Raw genomic sequence first — 21113 nt, 5'->3', positions numbered from 1 at the left:
ACGATTATTATTATTATGCGCCCACTCCATGCTAGGCACTGTCTTACGCTCGAATCCCGGCTCTGCCACTTGTCGGCTGGGTGACCGTGGGCAAGTCACTTCACTTCTCTGGGCCTCAGTTCCCTCATCTGTAAAATGGGGATGAAGACTGTGAGCCCCACGTGGGACAACCTGATTCCCCGGTGTCTATCCCAGCACTTAGAACAGTGCTCTGCACATAGTAAGCGCTTAACAAATACCAACATTATTATTATTATTGTTATTATTATTATTATTAAGCTCTGGGGCAGATGCAAGAGAATCAAGTTGGATACAATCCCTGTCCCCCCATGGGGTTCACAGTCTTCATCCCCATTTTCCAGGTGAGGGAACCGAGGCCCAGAGAAGTGAAATGACTTGCCAAGGTCACACAGCGGACACGTGGAGGAGCTGGGAATAGAACCCAGGTCCTTCTGACTCCCCGGACCAGGCTCTAGCCACTAGGCCGTGCTACCTTAAGCCCGTCAAACGGCAGGGACCGTCTCTATCTGTTGCCGACTTGTTCATCCCAAGCGCTTAGTACAGTGCTCTGCACATAGTAAGCGCTCAATAAATACTATTGAATGAATGAATACCTCTCCGCACACAGTAAGCGCTCAATAACTCTCACTGATGATGACGTCGTGTCCTCTCCCAAGCGCTTAGTACGGTGCTCCGCACACAGTGAACGCTCAATACATCGGTTTGAATGAAGGATGATAATGGAGGGGGTGGAGGGGGGCTGCGGCCCCGGGCCCTGCGGTGGCGGCAAGCAGGCAGCCGAAGGCGCGGTGGGATTGGCACCGGGCCACAAGAGCCCCCGTAATAAAAATCATCATCGTCATGGCATTTGTTAAGCGCTTACTAGGTGCTAGGTACTGTTCTAAGCGCTGGGGTGGGTACAAGCTAAGCAGGTTGGACGCAGCCCTGTCCCCCACGGGCCTCACACTCTCACTCTTGAGGGAAGCAGCGTGGCTTAGTTGAAATAATAATCAAGCTGGTATTTGTTAAGCGCTTACTATGTGCCCAGCACTGATCTAAGCGCTGGGGGGGATACAAGGTGATCAGGTGGGCCCCCGTGGGGCTCACAGCCTTCATCCCTATTTTCCAGATGAGGGAACTGAGGCAGCGAGAAGTGAAGTGACTTGCCCAAAGTCACCCAGCTGACAAGTGGCGGAGGGAGGATTCGAACCCATGACCTCTGACTCCCAAGCCCGGGCGCTTTTCCCTGAGCCATGCTGCACCTTGTATCTACCTCAGCGCTTAGAACAGTGCTCAGGACATAGTAAGCGCTTAACAAATACTATTTAAAATTTTTTTTTTTAAATCCCCATTTTACAGATGCGGGAACTGAGGCCAGAAGAAGTGAAGTGACTTGCTCGAGGTCCCACAGCAGACCTAATAACAATTATGGTACTTGCTAAGGGCTTACTATGTGCCAAGCACTGTATTAAGCGCTGGGGTAGACTCAAGCTCATCAGTTTGGACACAGTCCCTGTCCCACACGGAGCTCCAAGTCTTCATCCCCATTTCACAGATGAGGGAACTGAGGCCCAGAGAAGTGAAGCGACTTGTCCCAAGTCACGCGGCTGACAAGTGGCGGTGTCAGGATTAGAACCCAGATCCTTCTGACTCCCAGGCCCGAGCTCTAATCCCTAGAACACGCCGCTTCCCCTATGCCATCTAGGCTGTGAGCCCGTCGTGGGCAGGGATTGTCTCTGTTGCGGAATTGTACTTTGGAAGCGTTTAGCACAGTGCTCGGCCCACAGTAAGCGCTCAATAAATACGATTAATAATAATGATAATGACGTTGGTATGTGCAAAGCGCTGTTCCAAGCGCTGGGGGATACTAGGTGATCAGGTTCTCCCACATGGGGCTCACAAGTTTTAATCCCCATTTGACAGATGAGGGAACTGAGGCTCAGAGAAGTTAAGTGACTTGCCCCAAACCACATGACCTGAATGAATAATAACGATGATTCTGATCATGATGATAGTAATAATGATAATGTTGATGATGATACTGGTTGGGGTGATAATAATAGTAGTGTTAATAAGAATAAATAGTCGTCCAGCACTTATTATATGCCAAACTAACAATAGTACGGTGCCTGGCACAGCGTAAGCACTTAACAAATATATTTTAAAAAGTGTGCTGAGCGCTAGGGTAGATGTGAGAGAGAGAGAAGAGGCGTGGGCTAGTGTATGAGAAGGAGCGTGGCTTAGTGGAAAGACCCCGAGCTTGGGAGTCAGAGGTCGTGAGTTCTAATCCCGGCTCCGCCACTTGTCAGCTGTGGGACTTTGGGCAAGTCATTTAACTTCTCTGAGCCTCAGTTACCTCATCTATCAAATGGGAATAAAGACCGTGAGCCCCATGCGGGACAGGGACTGGGTCCCACCCGATTTGCTTGTGTCCACGCCGGCGCTTAGTACAGTGCCTGGCACATAGTGAGCGCTTAACAAATACCACAATTATTATTATTATTAACGACACCCCCAAGGCGATAGGTACCTGCAGGAGAGAGGAGGAGGAGGCACGAGTGAAACATCTATTGGAGTATTTTATTACAACGCGTCTTCTCCAAATACAAAAGAAAGGTACAGAGAGGGGAGAGAAAGCGCTGGTCTGACCTGCCTCCGTCACCAATAAATAAAGCAGCCGGTGGGGGTGAGGGGATGGGGGGGGGGGGGGGCTTATTAGCCATGGCTGGGGACCCCCGGATGGAGAGGAGGGGAAGGCCAGAGGAAAGGGTCTGGGGGCGTCCCCTGAATCCAATCTGGGAAGTTGGGGGGCTCTGACCTGGGATTCTGCCCTCCTCCCCGGATTGGGGGAGGGGGCTGGAGTTGGCTTTTACTTGGGGGGGGGGGCGGGGAGGGTCGCGCCCGTCCCCCCGGACCCTGATGGGGGTGGGGGGGGTGTCTGTCTCCCCTCCCCCTCCCCCAATCTGACAGATAAGATCTCCCCCAGGATGAGAGGAGGGGGTGCTAGGGGTCTCCAACCCCTGGAGGACCCCCCCCCTTTCTCCCCTGCCCAAGGGAGGGGGTGTGTGTGTGTGTGCGTGGGAGGGGGTGACCACACCACTGAACCCCAGGGCTTGCAGAGAGAGCCCCCCCACCCCGAATTGAGTCTCCCGGACTGCCGGGGTGGGGGGTCTTGGAGTCCTCGGGGAGGGTGGGGGGAGAGAAGTAGAACCCATTCACCGCACGGAAAACCTATTCAACGTACAGAGAGACACAAGTGAGGCAAATGTACAGAATAATTAATAATAATAATAATTAACCGTAATAATAATAATAATAATAAATACATAAATCTCTAATCCGTCGATTGCAAATACCACAATGATAGCTTATTCTTTGGGGGTCTGGGGTGGGGAGGTGGGCTTGGGCCAGGGGAGGGGAGAGACGAGACTCCAGCACGCAGAGAAGAGGGGTTGGGGAGGGGGTACAGAAGGAAGAAATAGAGGAGACCCCCTCCTCCCCCCGGCCCCCTCTGGTATTGGGGGGAGGGGGGAGAGGGAGAGACCCCCCGCCCTGACCCCACCCACCCAGGCCTCTAACCCGGCCTGCCCCCACCGGGAGGGCAGGATTGGGGGGAAGAGGGAGGGTTTGGGGGGGCTTGGGGGGTGGGGAGGGTCCGGAGGGCCTGTCCTGGGAACACTCGGGGGTCGGGGTACAGACACGGCCTCTGTGTGTGCGTGTGCGTGTGTCTCCTCTAGACTGTCAGCTCGTTGAGGGCAGGGACTGGTGTACTGTCCTCTCCCAAGCGCTTAGTACAGTCCTCTGCACACAGGAACGCTCAAGAAATAGCTCGTGGTGGGCAGGGACTGTGCTTAATGTTCTCTTCTCCTCTCCCAAGCGCTTAGTACAGTGCTCTGCACACAAGGAGCGCTCAATGAATAGCTCGTGGTGGGTAGGGAATGTTTCTGTTTATTGTTGTCCTCTCCCAAGCACCTAGTACGGTGCTGTGCGCGCAGGAAGCGCTCAATAAACACCACTGAATGAATGAGACAGAAACAGAGAAAGAGATGGAGACAGGACCCTGCTGGATCCCCGCCCTGACCCCCGGAGAACTGAGCGGGAGGTACAGATGTAGATACACCTATCCAAATATATGGATAGCGTGGCTCAGTGGAAAGAGCCCGGGCTTGGGAGTCAGAGGTGGTGGGTTCTAATCCCGCCTCCCCCACTGGTCAGCTGAATGATTCTGGGCAGGTCACTTCACTTCTCTCTGCCTCAGTGAGCTCATCTGTCAAACGGGGATGAAGACTGGGAGCCCCACGTGGGACAACCTGATGACCTCGTGTCTATCCCAGCGTTTAGAACAGTGCTTGGCACAAAGTAAGCGCTTAACAAATACCGTCATTTTACCAGCGCTTAGAACCGTGCTTGGCACATAGTAAGCGCTTAACAAATACCAACATTATTATTATAGATATAGACGTGTGTGTGTGTGCGCGTATGTATGTGTGAGTGCCTTTGAGACAGAGATAAAGAGACAGAGACAGAGAGACAGAGAGACAGAGACAGAACCTTTCTGGACCCCGCTCCAACTTCTCAGTGAACTGGGGGGGGGGGGGGGCGGGGTGTGTATGGGGCGTGTGTGTGTGTGTGTACACACCCTGCCGGACCACCCCCCCCAACTCTCAGACCCCCAGCCAGGCAGACGGGCAGGCGAGGGTCGCCCATCAAGGACAGGGTTATTGCAGTTTGAGGGGGCATCAGGGGTGGGGATGGGGCTCGACCTGAGATGATGGGGTGCTCTGTCCAGCGAGAGGAGGTGGAGGGGAGCACTGTCCAGGGGGAGGAAGAGGAGGGGAGCACTGTCCAGGGGGAGGAGGAAGAGGGGAACACTGTCCAGGGAGAGGAGGTGGAGGGGAGCACTGTCCAGGGAGAGGAGGAGGGGAGCACTATCCAGGGGGAGGAGGGGAGTACTGTCCAGGGGGAAGAGGAGGAGGAGGGGAGCACTGTCCAGGGGGAGGAGGAGGGGAGCATTGTCCAGGGAGAGAAGGGGAGCACTGTCCAGGGGGAGGAGGAGGGGAGCACTGTCCAGGGAGAGGAGGGGAGAACTGTCCAGGGAAAGGAGGCAGAGGGAAGCACTGACCAGGGGGAGGAGGGGATGGGGGCGCTCTGTGGGGTTCCCGTTCCTGGGTTGGGGGGGCGGGGGGAGAGAGAAAAGAGAAAATAGGTGGGTCAAACCGCAGAATTAAAAATCCCGACGCTCACTAGCCCCCAACCCAAGCCCTGAGGAGCAGCAGCCCCAGGCCCACCCCCTCCCTCCTCCCCCCGACCCCAGGACCCCCGACCCCTGACCTCGGGGTCACGCCAAGCCTCTTAGAGACGAGGGCTGTGCTTCGTGGCTCCGAGGCCCCCGCCTCCGACCAAGGGGCCGAGGCGGGGGAATGGGACGGGGGTCCTCGAGAAAGCCGGCTCCCAGGTCCCTCCTCCCCACCCCCGGCCTCGCCCCTCAAGAGCCAGACCGAGACCCTCCCCATCACCCCAAATCGCCTCCGCTGGGACGGCGGCCCAGCCGGGCCTCTCTGGGGTCCCCCTCCCCGAGACCGTTCGAGGTCTTCAGGCGACCCCCTCCCGTTCCCCGGACCTCAATCAACAAGGACCGGCTGCGACCCCCCGCCCCTGGACGGGGGGAGACCCCCATGGCTTTGTCGAGGAAGGGAGGGGGGCGCTGACGGAACCCCCCAAAGCGAAGAGGGATGGGGGGGCACAGAGATGGAAGGGGAGGGTCACGGGGAGGGGGAAGCGTCCTCGGCTCAGTTTGTGGCTAAGATTCTCTCTATTTTTGTCTTTTTTCTTTTTAAAAAAGTGCATGAAACCCCCCCACTCCACCCCCCCAGCCTTCCGGCTGGGGTCTGGGGCTTGGGGGGTCTCTGTGCTCAGAAGGAAGGGGGCGCGGGGGACTCCCTAAGGGAAACCGCGGGGCTTCGTATTGCTTAGAAACCTGTGTTTCGATTTTAAATACCGTACAGTAAAAACAGAGTTTAAAGAAGGGGCCGCACGTGGGCCGGCCTCGAATCATTACCAGAATGAACACCTCGCGCACGTCCAATAAATTAAAAATCTCCAAACCCCCCCCCCCAAAATCCAAGTCGTAGTTGACGCCTCGATAAAAATCGCCGTCAAACCGTCTCGCCCTCTTCCATCGTCTGTAGAATATATTTATAGTGGGGGCCCCCCCCCGGGCTGCGGGGGACCCCCAAAGGGCCGTTGGGGGGGGGTGAAAAGAGCGGGGGGCGACCTCCCGGGTCGCTTCTGCCCCCTGGGGGGGGCGGCCCAGAATTCGGGGGTCGGGAGTTCGGCAGGACCCCCCCCATCCCCACGGTGGGGATGGGGGCCGTGAGGGCGGACAGGACGGCACCCCCTGAGGGCGGGGGCGGGGTCAGGACACCTCGATGACCTCCATGCTGCCGGAGAAGGTGGCCTGCTTGCCCATCTTGCCCAGCTCCTCGCGGCCGCGGCCCTCGCCCGCACCCACCCCGTCCCCGAACTCCATCTGGCAGCTGCGTCTCTTGAACTGTTTGTCGGCGGGCGGGTCCTCGTGCCAGCTGCGCCTGGCATCGGGGGGCTCGGCCCGCGCCTTGTCCCGGAGACGCAGCTCGGCCCCGCCGGCGGGGGGCAGGCCGGGGGGCAGGCCGGAGGGCAGGCCGGCGGAGGGCAGGCCGGCGGCCAGGGCGAAGGGCGGGAAGGCCGGGGCGAACAGGGCCCCGGGGCTCCCCTGCCCGGGGCCGTCCGGGGTGAAGGGCCAGGGCCGCTCCTGGGCCGGGGTGCCCGGCGTGTCGGGGGGCCCCGGTCGGGGCCCGTCGTCGCCGGGGGCCGGCGGGCGCGGGGCGCTGACGCCGCCCGGCCCGAGGCCTAGGCCGGGGGACGGGGCCCGGGCCCGGTGCTTCCGGCGGGGCCTGGCCTTGGAGGCCGCGTCCGGCTCGGACCCGCCGGGGGTTGGGGGACCGTCCAGCTTGCACAGCTTGGGGGGCTCGGCGGAGAGGGCGGGCCCCGGGGCGGGGGCGGGGGTCCGGCGGCTGGGGGCGTAGGCCGACTTGATGTCCAGCGAGAAGGAGCGCTTGAGCCGGTTGGCGTCCTGCACCCGGTCCGAGGAGAGGTGCAGCCCGCGGAGGCCCTGCTGCAGGAGCCGGGCCGGGCCGGGGGGCTCCGCCTCGGCCCGCGGGGACCCCGGGGATCCCGCCCCGGCGCTCTCTGAGGTAGACGAGGGGGGCGGCGGGGCCGGGCCGGCCGGGGGCCGGGGGGCTTCGGCGGGGGGCTCTCCGCCACGCGCCTGCAGCTCCTTCAGCACGTGCAGGCTCCGCTCGTACTCCAGCAGCTGCCCCAGGAAGTTGAAGTTGGGCGAGATGGAGGGGCGGCGGTCCTTGACGAACCTAACCCGCGGGTGGGGGGGCGCCGGGGGAAAGTCGGGAGGGGGGTCCCCGTCAGCCGCTGCCCCCAGATCCCCTCCCCCTCCCCCTCCCCCCCATTCCATCGTTCTGCTCCCCGAGAACGAAGCTCGTCCCTTGAGACCGGAAGCTCGTCGGGGGCGGGGAACGTGTCTGCTTACTGTTCGACTGGACTCTCCCAAGCACCCAGCGCTTACAGCGGTGCTCCGGCGCTTACAACAGTGCTTGGCGCCCGGTGATCGCTTCATAAATACCCTAGTTATTACCATCGTTACTTAGTACAGGGCTCTGGACACAGCGAGGGCTCAGCACATATCACTGAACCAACAGGTCTAGAACGTCTGCTCATCGCGGGCGGTGAATATATCTGTTTATTGTTGTGTTGACCTCTCCTAAACGCTTAGCACAGTGCTCTGCACACAGTAAGCGCTCAATAAATATGACTGAATGAATGAATCATCAGGTCGACCACGGTCCCTGTCCCCTCAAGGGCCCAATGGGGACGAAGGGATCGAATCTCCACTTTGATACATGGGGAAATTGAGGTGCAGAGAAGAATGATAATTAAAATGAGGTTATTTATTAAGCTTACTAGATGTCAAGCACTGTCCTAAAAATAGCGACGATAAATGTATTTCTTAAGCACTTACTATTCATTCAATCGCATTTATTGAGCGCTGAGTGCAGAGCACTGTGCTAAGCGCTTGGGAGATTACAATCCAACAATAAACAGATACATTCCCTCCCCGCAATGAGCTTACACGTGCCAGGCACTGTACTAAGCGCTGGAGTGGGTACAAGCAAATCGGGTAGGACACAGTCGCTGTTCCATATGGGGTTCACAGACTCAAACCCCTTTTTACGGACGAGGTAACCGAAGCGCAAAGAAGTAAAGCGACTTGCCCAAGGTCACACAGCGGACAAGTCGGGGAGCCGGGATTAGAACCCATGACTTTCTGACTCCAGGCCCTGGCTCTTTTCACTACGCCATGCTTTTTCTAAGTTCTGGGGTAGATACAAACTCACACATGGTGCCGACAGCCCCACAGCACTTTTGTCCCTATTGATTTATTATTGATATTAATAATTTATTAACATTATTATTAAATGTCTCTTTTATTTTGAATATTTCTATTAATATCTGCCACCCCCAATAGACTTTTTGTGGGCAGGGAATGTGTCCACTTATTGTTGATTTGCATTTTCCCAAATGCTTAGAGACGCATGGAAAGTCAGAGGTTGTGGGTTCTAATCCCAGCTCTGCCACCTGTCAGCTTTGTGACTTTGGGCAAGTCACTTAACTTCTCTGTGTCTCAGTTCCCTCATCTGGAAAGTGGGGATGAAGACTGTGAGGCCCTCGTGGGACAACCTGATTACCTTGTATCTACTCCAGCGCTTAGAACAGTGCTTGGCACATAGTAAACACTTAAAAAATACCATCGTTATTATGATTATTAATAATAAATCTTATTGAGTGAATGAACGAATGAATGAGTCTATATCTATAACTTTATTTATATTGATGCTATTGATGCCTGCCTATTTGTTTTGCTTTGTTTTGTTGTCTGTCTCCCCCCTTCTAGACTGTGAGCCTGTCGTTAGATAGGGAAGCAGCGTGGCTCAGTGGAAAGAGCCCGGGCTTGGGAGTCAGAGGTCATGGATTTGAATCCCGGCTCTGCCCCTTGTCAGCTGGGTGACTGTGGGCGAGTCACTTCACTTCTCTGTGCCTCAGTTACCTCATCTGGAAAATGGGGATTAAGACTGTGAGCCTCACGTGGGACAACCTGATGACTCTGTATCTACCCCGGTGCTTAGAACAGTGCTCTGCACACGGTAAGCGCTTAACAAGTACCAACATTATTATTATTGTCTCTATCTGTTGCCGAATTGTACTTTCCAAGCGCTTAGTCCAGTGCTCTGCACACAGTAAGCGCTCAATAAATATGAATGAATCAACGAATCAGAGGCAATGGTCCAACCACCACCAGTAGGGGGAGGCAGTGAGGCGCTGCGCCATCACTACCAGTAGGGGGAGACAGTGAGGCGTTGGGCCACCACCACCAGTAGGGGGAGTCAGTGAGGCGCTGCACCACCACCACCACCAGTAGGGGGAGTCAGTGAGGCGCTGCACCATCACTACCAGTAGGGGGAGTCGGTGAGGCGCTGGGCCATCACTACCAGTAGGGGGAGTCAGTGAGGCTTTGGGCCATCACTACCAGTAGGGGGAGACAGAGAGGCGCTGGGCAACCACCACTAGTAGGAGATAGTGAGGCGCTGGGCCACCACCACCAGTAGGGGGAGACAATGAGGTACTGGGCCACCACCACCACCAGTAGGGGGAGTCATTGAGGCTCTGGGCCGCCATCACTACCAGTAGGGGGAGGCAATGAGGCGCTGCGCCATCATTACCAGTAGGGGAAGACAGTGAGGTGCTGCCACCACCACCACCAGTAGGGGGAGGCAGTGAGGTGCTGCTCCAACACCACCAGTAGGGGGAGTCAGTGAGGCGCTGGGGGCTATACCACTATGACCCCAAGATGGCCCCCCTACTTCCACTGCCGCCCCAGCAGCGGTCGGTCGGTCTGTCAATCTGTCAGTCGGATTTATTGAGCGCTTACTGTGTGCACAGCCCTGGGCTCAGCGCTAGGGAGACTACAATAGAATAGTAAACGGAAACACTCCCTGCCCATGACGAGCTCGGAGGGGGAGACAGACATTAATAGAGAAGCACTGAGAGGCGGCGTGGCTTAGTGGCTAGAGACCGGGACCTGGGAGCCGGAGGGACCTGGGTTCTAATCCCCATGTGCCTGCTATGTGACGTTGGGCAAGTCATTTCTGCAGCAGAAGGGCGTAGTGAATAGAGCACAGGCCTGCGAGGTAGAAGGTCACAGGTTCTAATCCTGCCTCCTGCACTTGCCTGCTGTGTGACCTTGGGCAAGTCACTTCACTTCTCTGGGCCACAGTTACCGTATAATAATTATGGTATTTGTTAAGCACTTGTTATGCGCCAGGCCCTGTACTAAGCACTAATAAAACGGCAGGGACTGTCTCTATCTGTTGCCGACTTGTTCATTCCAAGCGCTTAGTACAGTGCTCTGCACATAGTAAGCGCTCAATAAATACTATTGAATGAATGAATGAATGAATAATACCTGTATCTCTAAGTGGTGATTTTATGACCAAAGGGCCTTATATTATTTAGTTATTTACTCTTTGCAACACCCCTGCAAGGTAGGGTTCACGTATTATTAACCCCATTTTACAGCTGGGAAACTGAGGCGGGGGAGGTTAAGTGACTTGCCCAAAGCCACACAGGGAGCGGGTGTCAGAACTGGAACTCAAACCCGGGACCTCCAACTTTCGGGCCCTCGGCTCTTCCATCGCGCCACGCTGCCTCCCCTGTAAAATGGGGATGGAGACTTTGAGCCCCAGGAGGGAGAGGAACTGTGTCCAACCCAATTTGCTTGTACCCACCCCAGCGCTTAGCACAGAATAAGCGCTTACCAAGTACCATCATTATTATTATTGTTATTATTATTTGCTTTCCTGGGCCTCGGTTCAAAATGAGGATGAAGAGTGTGAACCCCGTGTGGGACAGGGACTGTGTCCAAGCTGATTAGCTTGTACCTACCACCGTGCTTAGAACAGTGCTGGGCACATAGGAAGCACTTAACGAGTACCGCTATCATTAATATTATTATTAGGAACAAATAGGTTACCTGTAAGCATCGTCGGAGTTCATGCCCATGGTCTTCATGATGTAAGCAATGGCGATGGTGGCAGAGCGGGAGATCCCAGCCAGGCAGTGGACGATCACTTGGCAGCTGGATACCTTGGCCTTGTCTGCAGGACCCCGGCGGGGAACGGTGCGGGGGAGAGGAGGGATGGCCGTCAGGGAGGAGCTGGAGCCCCTCGCCCTCCTCCCACCCCCCTCGTCGCTCAGGCAAGTGTATTTGTCGAGCGCTTACTGTGTACCCAGCACTGTACTAAACGCTTGGGAGAGGACAGTACAACAGAGTCGGGAGGCAAGTGCTCTCCCCACAGTGAGGTGACGGTCTAAAGGGGAGAGAGCAATAATAATAATAATAATAACGATAGAGAAGCGGTGTGGCTTAGTGGAAAGAGCCCGGGCTTGGGAGTCAGAGGTCGTGGGTTCTAATCTCCGCTCTGCCACTTGTCAGCTGGATGACTTTGGGCAAGTCATTTCACTTCTCTGGGCCTCAGTTACCTCATCTGTAAAGCGGGGATGAAGACTGTGAGCCCCACGTGAGACAACCTGATTACCCTGTATCTACCCCAACGCTTAGAAGGGTGCTTGGAACATAGTAAGCGCTTAATGAATACCATAATTATTATTATTAGAGGGGGAGACGGACATGAATAGCAATCAATAAATAACGGAAATGGACATAAGCGGTGTGGGGCTGGGAGAGGAGATGAATAAAGGGAGCAAGTCAGGGCGATGCAGAAGGGAGAGAAGAAAAGGAAAAGGATCCCCCCCTCAAGTCCCTTCCCAAAGCTCATCTCTCCTGTTGACTTCCTCCCCACGGCCCACCTTTCCTCCACCCACTCATTCATTGAGATGTATTGAGTGCTTCCCGTGCGCAGAGCGCTGTGGTAAGCGCTGGGAGAGTCCAACGGAACAATGAACAGACACATTCCCTCAGGGCCCGGGGAAGGGAGGGTCGGGCTGGCCCTCTCACCTATGAACTCGATGGATTTGTCGAGCCAAGGCAGCAGCTTCTCACAGTAGTTGTCGTTGACGGGGATACGCATGAAATGGCTCTCGCAGATGAAGTCCGGCTTGGGGCAGGAGTTGCTGGCGTTCAGGACGTAGCTGATCCCGTTCTGGGTCATCAGATCCTGGGGGTAAGAACGAGATGTTCATTCATTCGTTCAATCGTATTTATTGAGCGCTTACTGTGTGCAGAGCACTGGACCAAGAACTTGGGAGAGGACAATTCAGGACGAAAGAGAGACAATCCTTGCCCACACCAGGTTCACAGTCTAGAAGGGGCAGACAGACATCAAAACAAGTCAACAGGCATCAGTTGCATCATTATAAACAGAATTAGAGATAAACATCATTAATAAAAAGAAATAGAATTATAATTATAAATATGTACATATATGATGATGGCATTTGTTAAGCGCTTACTATGTGCCAAGCACCATTCTAAGCACTGGGATAGATATAAGGTTATCAGGTTGTCCCATGTGGGCTCACAGTCTCGATCCCCATTTTACAGATGAGGGAACTGACGTGGCTCAGAGGAAAGGGCCTGGGCTTCAGAGTCAGAGGTCATGGGTTCGACTCCCTGCTCTGCCACTTGTCAGCTGTGTGACTGTGGGCAAGATACTTCACTTCTCTGTGCCTCAGTTACCTCATCTGTAAAATGGGGATTAACTGTGAGCCTCACGTGGGACAATCTGATGACCCTGTATCTCCCCCAGTGCTTAGAACAGTGCTCTGCACAGAGTAAGCACTTAACAAGTACCAACATTATTATTATTATTATTGACTTGTCCAAAGTCGTATAGCTGCTAAGTGGCGGAGCCGGCATTAGAACCGACGACCTCTGACTCCCGAGCCCCTCTGATTCTTACCACTAAGCCACGCTGCTTCTCACCTGGGGTGAGAGGTGAGGTGGTGTGGGTGGGTGGGTGAGGAGGCCGGGCTGGAGTGACCCCTTCCTCCTCAACACCCCTGGATTAAACCCGTCGTAGAAGATGCCCTGCCCTGCAAGGCTCTCACTGCCTGCAGGGGGCGACAGTGAGGCACTGGATCACCACGACCAATAGGGGGCGACAGTGAGGCGCTAGGTCACCCCTACCAGCAGGGGGCGACAGCGAGGCGCTGGGTCACCACTCCCAGCAGGGGGCGACAGTGAGGGGTTGAGACGGTGCCATCCGTGAGGGGAGAGAGCGAGGTGCTAAGGCTGCCCTGCCAGCAGAGGGAGCCAGTGATCTTGCTAGGCTCCTACTCCAACCCAGTCCACGCACTTTGCTCCTCTAATGCCAACCTTCTCACTGGGCCTCCATCTCACCTATCTCGCTGCCGACCCTTCGCCCACATCCTGCCTCTGGCTTGGAATGGCCTCCCCTCTCAAATCCAACAATGATTCTCCCCCCCTTCAAAGCCTTATCAAAGGCCCACCTCCTCCAAGAGGCCTTCCCTGACTCAACCCTCCTTCCTCTTCTCCCACTCTTTCTGCGTCGCCCTGCCTCGCACCCTTCATTCCTCCACCCACCCTCAGCCCCACGGCACTTATGAATATATCTCCCCCGCTAGACTGTGAGCTCATTGTGGGCAGGGAATGTGTCTGTTTATTGTTGTATTGTGTGTTTCCAGTGACAACGTATGCATCTGAAAGCTGGACAAGAAAAAACAGGATAGAAAGAGCATCGGTTCATTTGCATTGTGGTGTAGGAGAAGGCTTCTGCGAATACCATAGACTGCCCGAAAAACAGACAAGTGGATTTTAGAGCAAATTAAACCAAAGTGGTCTCTGGAAGGCCAAATAACTCGACTTAGATTAGCGTGTTTTGCACACATAATCAGGAGGACTGATTCTCCGGAGAAGACTCGAATGCTAGGAAAAGCCCAGGGAAAACGTGGAAGAGGCAGACCGGCACCTAGATGGACAGGGACCATAACGACGACAGGACCTTCCGGAGAAAGTATATCCATGGAGTTTCTATGAATCGGAAACGACTCGAAGGGACTTAATAAACTCTCCCAAGCGCTTAGTGCTGTGCTTTGCACACAGTAAGCGCTCAATAAGTACGACTGTGACTAAATGAATAAATATGATTGACAATGAATGAATGCAAGGTGTGGGACAGCACCTCCTGTGAGGGGACACAGAGAGGCAATGGGACCCCACTGCCAGAAGAGGGAGCCAGCGAGGTGGGGGACACCATTCATTCATTCAATCGTATTTACTGAGAGGGTACTGTGTGCAAAGCACTGTACTAAGCGTTTGGGAGAGGACACTATAACAAGGCCGCCTGTGATGAGAGACAGAGAGATCCCGGAATCCCACTCTCGGCCAGCAGAGGGAGTCAGTGAGGCGATGGGACAACTCCACCAGTAGGGGGAGTCAGCGAGGCGACAATAATAAGGATAATAATAATAATAATAATAATAAACTGGGATATTTCTTAAGCGCTTACTGTGTGCCAAGCACTGTTCTAAACGCTGGGTGATTCATTCATTCATTCAATAGTATTTACTGAGCGCTATGTGCAGAGCACTGTACTAAGCGCTTGGAATGAACAAGTCGGCAACAGATAGAGACAGTCCCTGCCGTTTGACGGGCTTACCGTCTAATCGGGGGAAGATACAAGGTAATAAGGCCAGATATTATATTGATGTCTTTCTCCCCCTCTAGATTGTGAGCTCGTTGTGGGCAGGGAATGTGTCTGTTTATTGTTATATTGTACTCTCCCAAGTGCTTAGTACAGTGCTTGGCACACAGTAAGCACTCAATAAATACGATTGAATGAATGACTGAATGGATACAATCCCTGTCCCACATGGGGCTCACACTCTTAATCCCCATTTTACAGATGAGGAAATGGAGGTGCTGAGAAGTGAAGTGACTTGCCCAAGGTCACCCAAAACAGATAAGTGGCAGAGCAGGGCTTAGAATTCATATCCTCAAACTTCCAGGCCTACGCTCTTTCCAATAGGCCACTGTACCTCTGGGGGGTGTGGTGGTAATAATTATGGTATTTGTTAAGCACTTACTATGTGCCAAGCACTGTTTTAAGCACTGGGTTGGATACGAGGTAATCGGGTTAAGGCTCACAGTCTTAATCCTCATTTTAGAGATGAGGTAACTGAGGCCCTGAGAGGGAGGCGACTTGCCCAAGGCCACACAGCAGGCAAGTGGCAGTGGCGGCATTAGAACCCACATCCTCTGACTCCCAGGCCCGGGCTCTTGCCACTGGGCCTTGCCGCTTCTCTCCCTCTCCCTGGCGCCCTCTGCTGGCAGTGGGGTCCTGGTGTCTCTCTGTCTCCCTCACAGGTTGGGGCAGGAGGGTCCCTCACCTCGCTGTCTCCCCCTGCTGGTAGTGGTGACCCAGCACCTCGCTGTCGCCCCCTGCTGGCAGTGATGACCCTGCACCTCACTGTCACTCCCTGCTGGTAGTGGTACTCCAGCGCTTCGCTGTCTCCCCCTGCTGGTAGTGGTGATGCAGCACCTCGCTGTCGCCCCCTGCTGGCAGTGATGACCCTGCACCTCACTATCGCCCCCTGCTAGTAGTGGTGACCCAGCGCCTCCCTGTCTCCCCCTGCTGGTAGTGGCGACCCAGCACCTCGCTGTCGCCCCCTGCTGGCAGGGATGACCCTGCCCCTCACTATCGCCCCCTGCTGGTAGTGGTGACTCAGCGCCTCACTGTCTCCCCCTGCTGGCAGTGATGATGCAGCGCCTCACTGCCTCCCCCTGCTGGCAGCAGGGCGATGAGACACCACCACCCGTAATAAAAATAGCTGTTAACTTTGGTGTTTGTTAAGTGCTTACCGTGTACCAGGCACTGTACTAAGCGCTGGGGTGGCACTGTACTAAGCGCTGGGTTGGATACAAGGAAATCGAGTTGGACGCGATCCCTATTCCACACGCGGATCACAGTCTTAATCCCCACTTTCCAGATGAGGGAACTGAAGCACAGGGAAGTGAAGTGACTTGCCCAAGGTCACACAGCAGACAAGTGGCGGAGCTGGGATTAGAACTCATGACCTCTGACTCCCAGGCCTGGGCTCTAGCCACTAAGCCATGTAGGGGGAGTCAGTGAGGCACTGGGGGCTGCATCGCCATGACACATTATTATTACTAATAATAATAATAAATAGCATCTGTTAAGCACTTACTATGTGCCAGACACTGTACTAAGCACTGGGGTGGATACAAACAAATCAGGTTGGATACAGTCCCTGTCCCACATCAGGCTCACTTTCTTAAAATGAGGTCACTGAGGCCCAGAGAAGGGAAGTGACTTTTCCAAGGTCACACAGCAGACAAATGGCAGAGTCAGGATTAGAACTCAGGTCCCTCTGATTCCCAGGCCCGGGCCCTATCCACTAGGTCAGAAGCAATAATAGCAGCAGTAGTAGCGACAAGAGCAGTGTGGTCTAGCGGCTACAGCACAGGTCCGGGAGTCAGTTTTGGGTTCTAATCCCAGTCTGCCACGCTTCTGCTGTGTGACCCTGGGCAAGTCACTTCACTCTGGGCCTCAGTTCCCTCCTCTGGAAAATGAGGATAAGACCGTGAGCCCCATGTGGGACAGGGACTCTGTCCAACCTGATGTAAGTTCCTTGTGGGCAGGGAATGTGTCTGTTTATTACTATTTTGTCATCTCCCAAGCATTTAGTACAGTGCTCTGCATACACTAGGATCTTAAATATGATTGAATGAACTACCTTGTATCTACCCTAGCGCTCAGAACAGTGCTTGGCACATAGTAAGCATTTAACAAGTGCCATAATTATTATGTGGGCAGGGAATGGGTCCATTTATTGTTGCATTTTGTCAGCAGGGAGTGCGTCTGTTTATTGTAGTATTGTACTCTCCCAAGGGCTTAGTACAGTGTTCTGCACACGGAAAGTGCTCAGTAAATATGACTGGATGAATTACCTTGTATCTACCCCAGCACAACTATAATTTTTATTATTATTATTAAAACAGTGTTTGGCATACAGTAAGCACTTAATAAGTAGCATAATTATTATGTGGGCAGGGAATGTATCTGTTTATTGTTATATTATGTGGGAAGGGAACGTGTCTATCGTTGCATTGTCCTCGTCCAAGCGCTTAGCGCAGTCCTCTGCACACACTAGGCGCTCAATAAATATGACTGAATGAATGAATGATTACAGTAGTAAGAGCAGCAGGAGCAGGAGTATGGCCTATGGGTTGGAGCCCCGGCCTGGGAGTCAGAAGGTCATGAGTTCTAATCCTGCCTCTGCCACTTGTCTGCTGTGTGACCTTGGACAAGTCAATTCACTTCTCCGGCCCTCAGTTCCCTCAGCTGTAAAATGGGGAGGGAGACTGTGAGCCTCACGTGGGACAGGGACTGTGTCCAACCCGATTAGCAGCGTGGCTCAGTGGAAAGAGCCCGGGCTTGGGAGTCAGAAGTCATGAGTTTGGATCTGCCGCTTGTCAGCTGTGTGACTTGGGGCAAGTCACTTCACTTCTCTGTGCCTCAGTTACCTCATCTGTAAAATGGGGATGAAAACTGTGAGCCCCACGTGGGACAACCTGATCACCTTGTATCCCCCCAGCGCTTAGAACAGTGCTTTGCACATAGTAAGCGCTTAACAAATACCACCATTATTATTATTATTATCCTCCCCAGCGCTTTGTACAGTGCCTGTCACATAATAAGCACTTAACAAATACCATCATTATTTATTATTTAACAGCAGTAGTCGTAGTGGTAGGTGGCCCTGACGGTGGTGTCACTAAGCACTGTCGGTGTGTCCAGGCCGGTGTCTGTCCCCTCTTGAGGGGCGGCTGCCCTGTTCACTAGCCCAGCCCCGCCCTGGCTCATTCATTCATTCATTCAATGGTATTTATTGAGCGCTTACTATGTGCAGAGCACTGTACTAAGCGCTTGGAATGGACAATTCAGCAACAGATAGAGACTATCCCTGCCCATCGACAGGCTCACGGTCTAAACGGGGGAGACGGACAACAAAACAAAACAAAACAAGCAGTCTGGCGTCAACATCAAGATAAATAGATCCTTCCAGCCTGGGGTTTGCCCCCCGCCCCCACCCGGTATTTACTGAGCTTTTACTGTGTGCAGAGCACTGCTCTAAGCGATTGGGAGAGTCCAATACAACAATAAACAGACACATTCCCTGCCCACAACGAGCTCACAGTCTACAGAGGGGGAGACACACATCAATAGCAATAAATAATTTACAGATATTCATTCATTCATTTAATTGTATTTATTGAGCACTTAGTGGGTGCAGAACACTGTACTAAGTGCTTGGGAGAGTCCAATACAACAATAAACAGACACATTCCTTGCTTACAATGAGCTCACATTCCAGAGAAGGGGAGACAGGCACCAGTAGAAATAAAAAATTTACAGTTATTCATTCATTCAATCGCATTTATCGAGCACTTACTGTGTGCAGAGCAGTGTACTAAGCGCTTGGGAGAGTCCAATACCACAATAAATGGCCGCATTCCCGGCCTACAATGAGCTTACATTCCAGAGAGGGGGAGACAGACGTCAGTAGATATTATGAATATGAATGGATATTCTTTCATTCATTCATTCAATCGTATATATCGAGCGCCTACTGTGTGCAGAGCACCGTACTAAGCTATTGGGAGAGTCCAAAAGAACAATAAATGGACACATTGCCACAAGGAGCTGACAGTCCAGAGTGGCGGGAGACGGACACCACTACCCATAACTAGATAGGGCGTGTAGGTCCAGCCCCAGAAGTTGGTGGCGGCCGGAATTTAAAGGCCGGGTTCTGGTCCTGCTGTTTTTCCCCTTCCTCTCCCGGTGGTTTCTGTCTCTAATCTGTTCTGTTTTTCCTTTTTTTTTTCCTTTACCGAGCAGATTCTTCTAGCGGCCGGGCCCAGTGACCTCAGCGCCCAGGCACGCCGGAGCCCTTAAAGGCCCAGCCTTGCTTTTCCTGCCACCCCCCAAGCCCCCTCCCAGCCCCCAGCGCCCCTCCTCTGGTCCGGCTAGACACAGTGCTGAGTGATCCCTCTAATAATAATAATTATTATGGTAGAATAATAATAACAACGTTGGTATCTGTTAAGCGCTTACTAGGTGCCGGGCACTGCTCTAAGCGCTGGGGGAGATACAAGGTCATCAGGTTGTCCCAGGGGCTCACAGTCTTCGTCCCCATTTTACAGATGAGGGAACTGAGGCACAGAGAAGTGAAGCGACTTGCCCAAAGTCACACAGGGGACAAATGGCGGAGCCTGGATTAGAACCCAGGACTTCCCAAGCCCGGGCTCTTACCACTAAGCCATGCTGCTTCCCATTAAGCACTTGGGAGAGTCCAACAGAACAATGTAACAGACACTTTCATTCACTCCATCGTATTTATTGAGCGCTTCCTGCATGCAGAGCACTGTACTAAGCGCTGGGAAGAGTCCAATAGAACAAATTAACAGACACATTCATTCACTCCATCGTGTTTATTGAGCACTTACTGCAAGCACAGCACTGTACTAAGTGCTGGGGAGAGTCCAATAGAACAATATAACAGACACATTCATTCATTCGATCGTATTTATTGAGCTCTTCTTGCACAAAGAACATTGTACAGAGTGCTGGGGAGAGTCCAGTAGAACAATATAACAGACACATTCATTCACTCCACTGTATTTACTGAGCGCTTCCTGTGTGCAGAGCACTGTACTAAGAGCTGGGAAGAGTCCAATAGAACAATATAACAGACACATTCATTCACTCCATCGTGTTTAATGAGTACTGCCTGCATGCAGAGCTCTGTACTAAGCGTTGGGGAGAGTCCAATAGAACAATATACATTTATTCATTCATTACACCGTGTTTACTGAGCACTTCCTGCGTGCAGAACACTGTACTAAGATATGGGAAGGGTCCAATAGAACAATATAACAAACATATTCATTCATTCCATTGTGTTTATTGAGCACTTCCTGCGTGCAAAGCACTGTACTAAGCTCTGGGGAGAGTCCAATAGAATATAACAGACACATTCATTCACTCCACTGTATTTATTGAGCGCTTCCTGTGTGCAGAGCACTGTACAAATAGCTGCGAAGAGTCCTATAGAACAATATAACAGACACATTCATTCACTCCACCGTGTTTATTGAGCACTTCCTGGGTGCAGAGCTCTGTACTAAGCGTTGGGGAGAGTCCAATAGAACAATATAACAGATACATTCATTCATTCCACCGTGTTTATTGAGCACTTCCTGCGTGCAGAACACTGTACTAAGATATGGGGAGGGTCCAAAAGAACAATATAACACATTCATTCATTCCATCGTGTTTATTGAGCACTTCCTGCGTGCACAGCACTGTACTAAGCGCGGGGGAGAGTCCAATAGAACAATATAACAAACACATTCATTCATTCCATCATATTTATTGAGCGCTTCCTGCATGCAGAGCACTGTATTAATCGCTGGGGAGAGGCCGGTCGAACAATATAACGACACATTCCCTGCCCACAAGGAACTTACCGTCTAAAGACCCCAGAGGGGGCCCTTCCGGGTCAAGCTACAGCCCCCTCCCGCCCCGTCCCGACCCCAGCGAGGTCCTACCTGGTTCAAGACGTCTTTCTGGGAGCCTAGGTAGAGGTGAGGCAGGATGCGGGTGGGCCCCAGGTTGGCCACGGGCAGGCAAGGCTGGGAGATGCTGGTGGGCAGCAGGGCGGCGGGACGCCCCTCGCACAGGCTGGGGAAGCAGGAGGAGAAGGTGGCGAAGCCGCCTGGAGGAGCAGAGGGAGGAGCCGGTCAGAGCCGGGCCGGAGCCTGCCACCCACCCGCTAAATCCACCCCCTTCGCCCGTGCCCCCGAAGATCAGCGCCTCTAATTTATTTATTTGTATTAACGTCTCGCCGCCGGGCCCTCGCCCACGTCCTGCCTCTGGCCTGGAACGCCCTCCCTCCTCATATCCCACAGACAATAAATCTCCCCGCCGTCAAAGGCTTAC

General features: G+C 53.5%; 1 protein-coding gene across 1 annotated transcript in view; it reads right to left on the bottom strand.

Annotated features, from left to right (window-relative positions):
- Positions 1-5309: 5309 nt before the first annotated feature.
- The window catches only part of DUSP8 (dual specificity phosphatase 8), a 42775-nt gene continuing 26971 nt past the window's right edge, over positions 5310-21113 (bottom strand). The window contains exons 4-7 of the mRNA XM_029061543.2: positions 20723-20889; positions 12125-12284; positions 11141-11264; positions 5310-7406 (exon numbers count right to left, since the gene is read on the bottom strand). Coding sequence (XP_028917376.1) covers positions 6416-7406; positions 11141-11264; positions 12125-12284; positions 20723-20889 — 1442 coding nt within the window. The 3' untranslated portion in view covers positions 5310-6415. The remainder of the gene's footprint in view (positions 7407-11140; positions 11265-12124; positions 12285-20722; positions 20890-21113) is intronic.

This window comes from Ornithorhynchus anatinus, chromosome 3 (assembly GCF_004115215.2).
Source record: "Ornithorhynchus anatinus isolate Pmale09 chromosome 3, mOrnAna1.pri.v4, whole genome shotgun sequence".
In the NCBI taxonomy this organism is placed as follows: Eukaryota; Metazoa; Chordata; class Mammalia; order Monotremata; family Ornithorhynchidae; genus Ornithorhynchus; species Ornithorhynchus anatinus.
The sequence above is the reverse complement of the archived record's forward strand: the minus strand, read 5'-3'. Positions and strand labels throughout refer to the sequence as shown.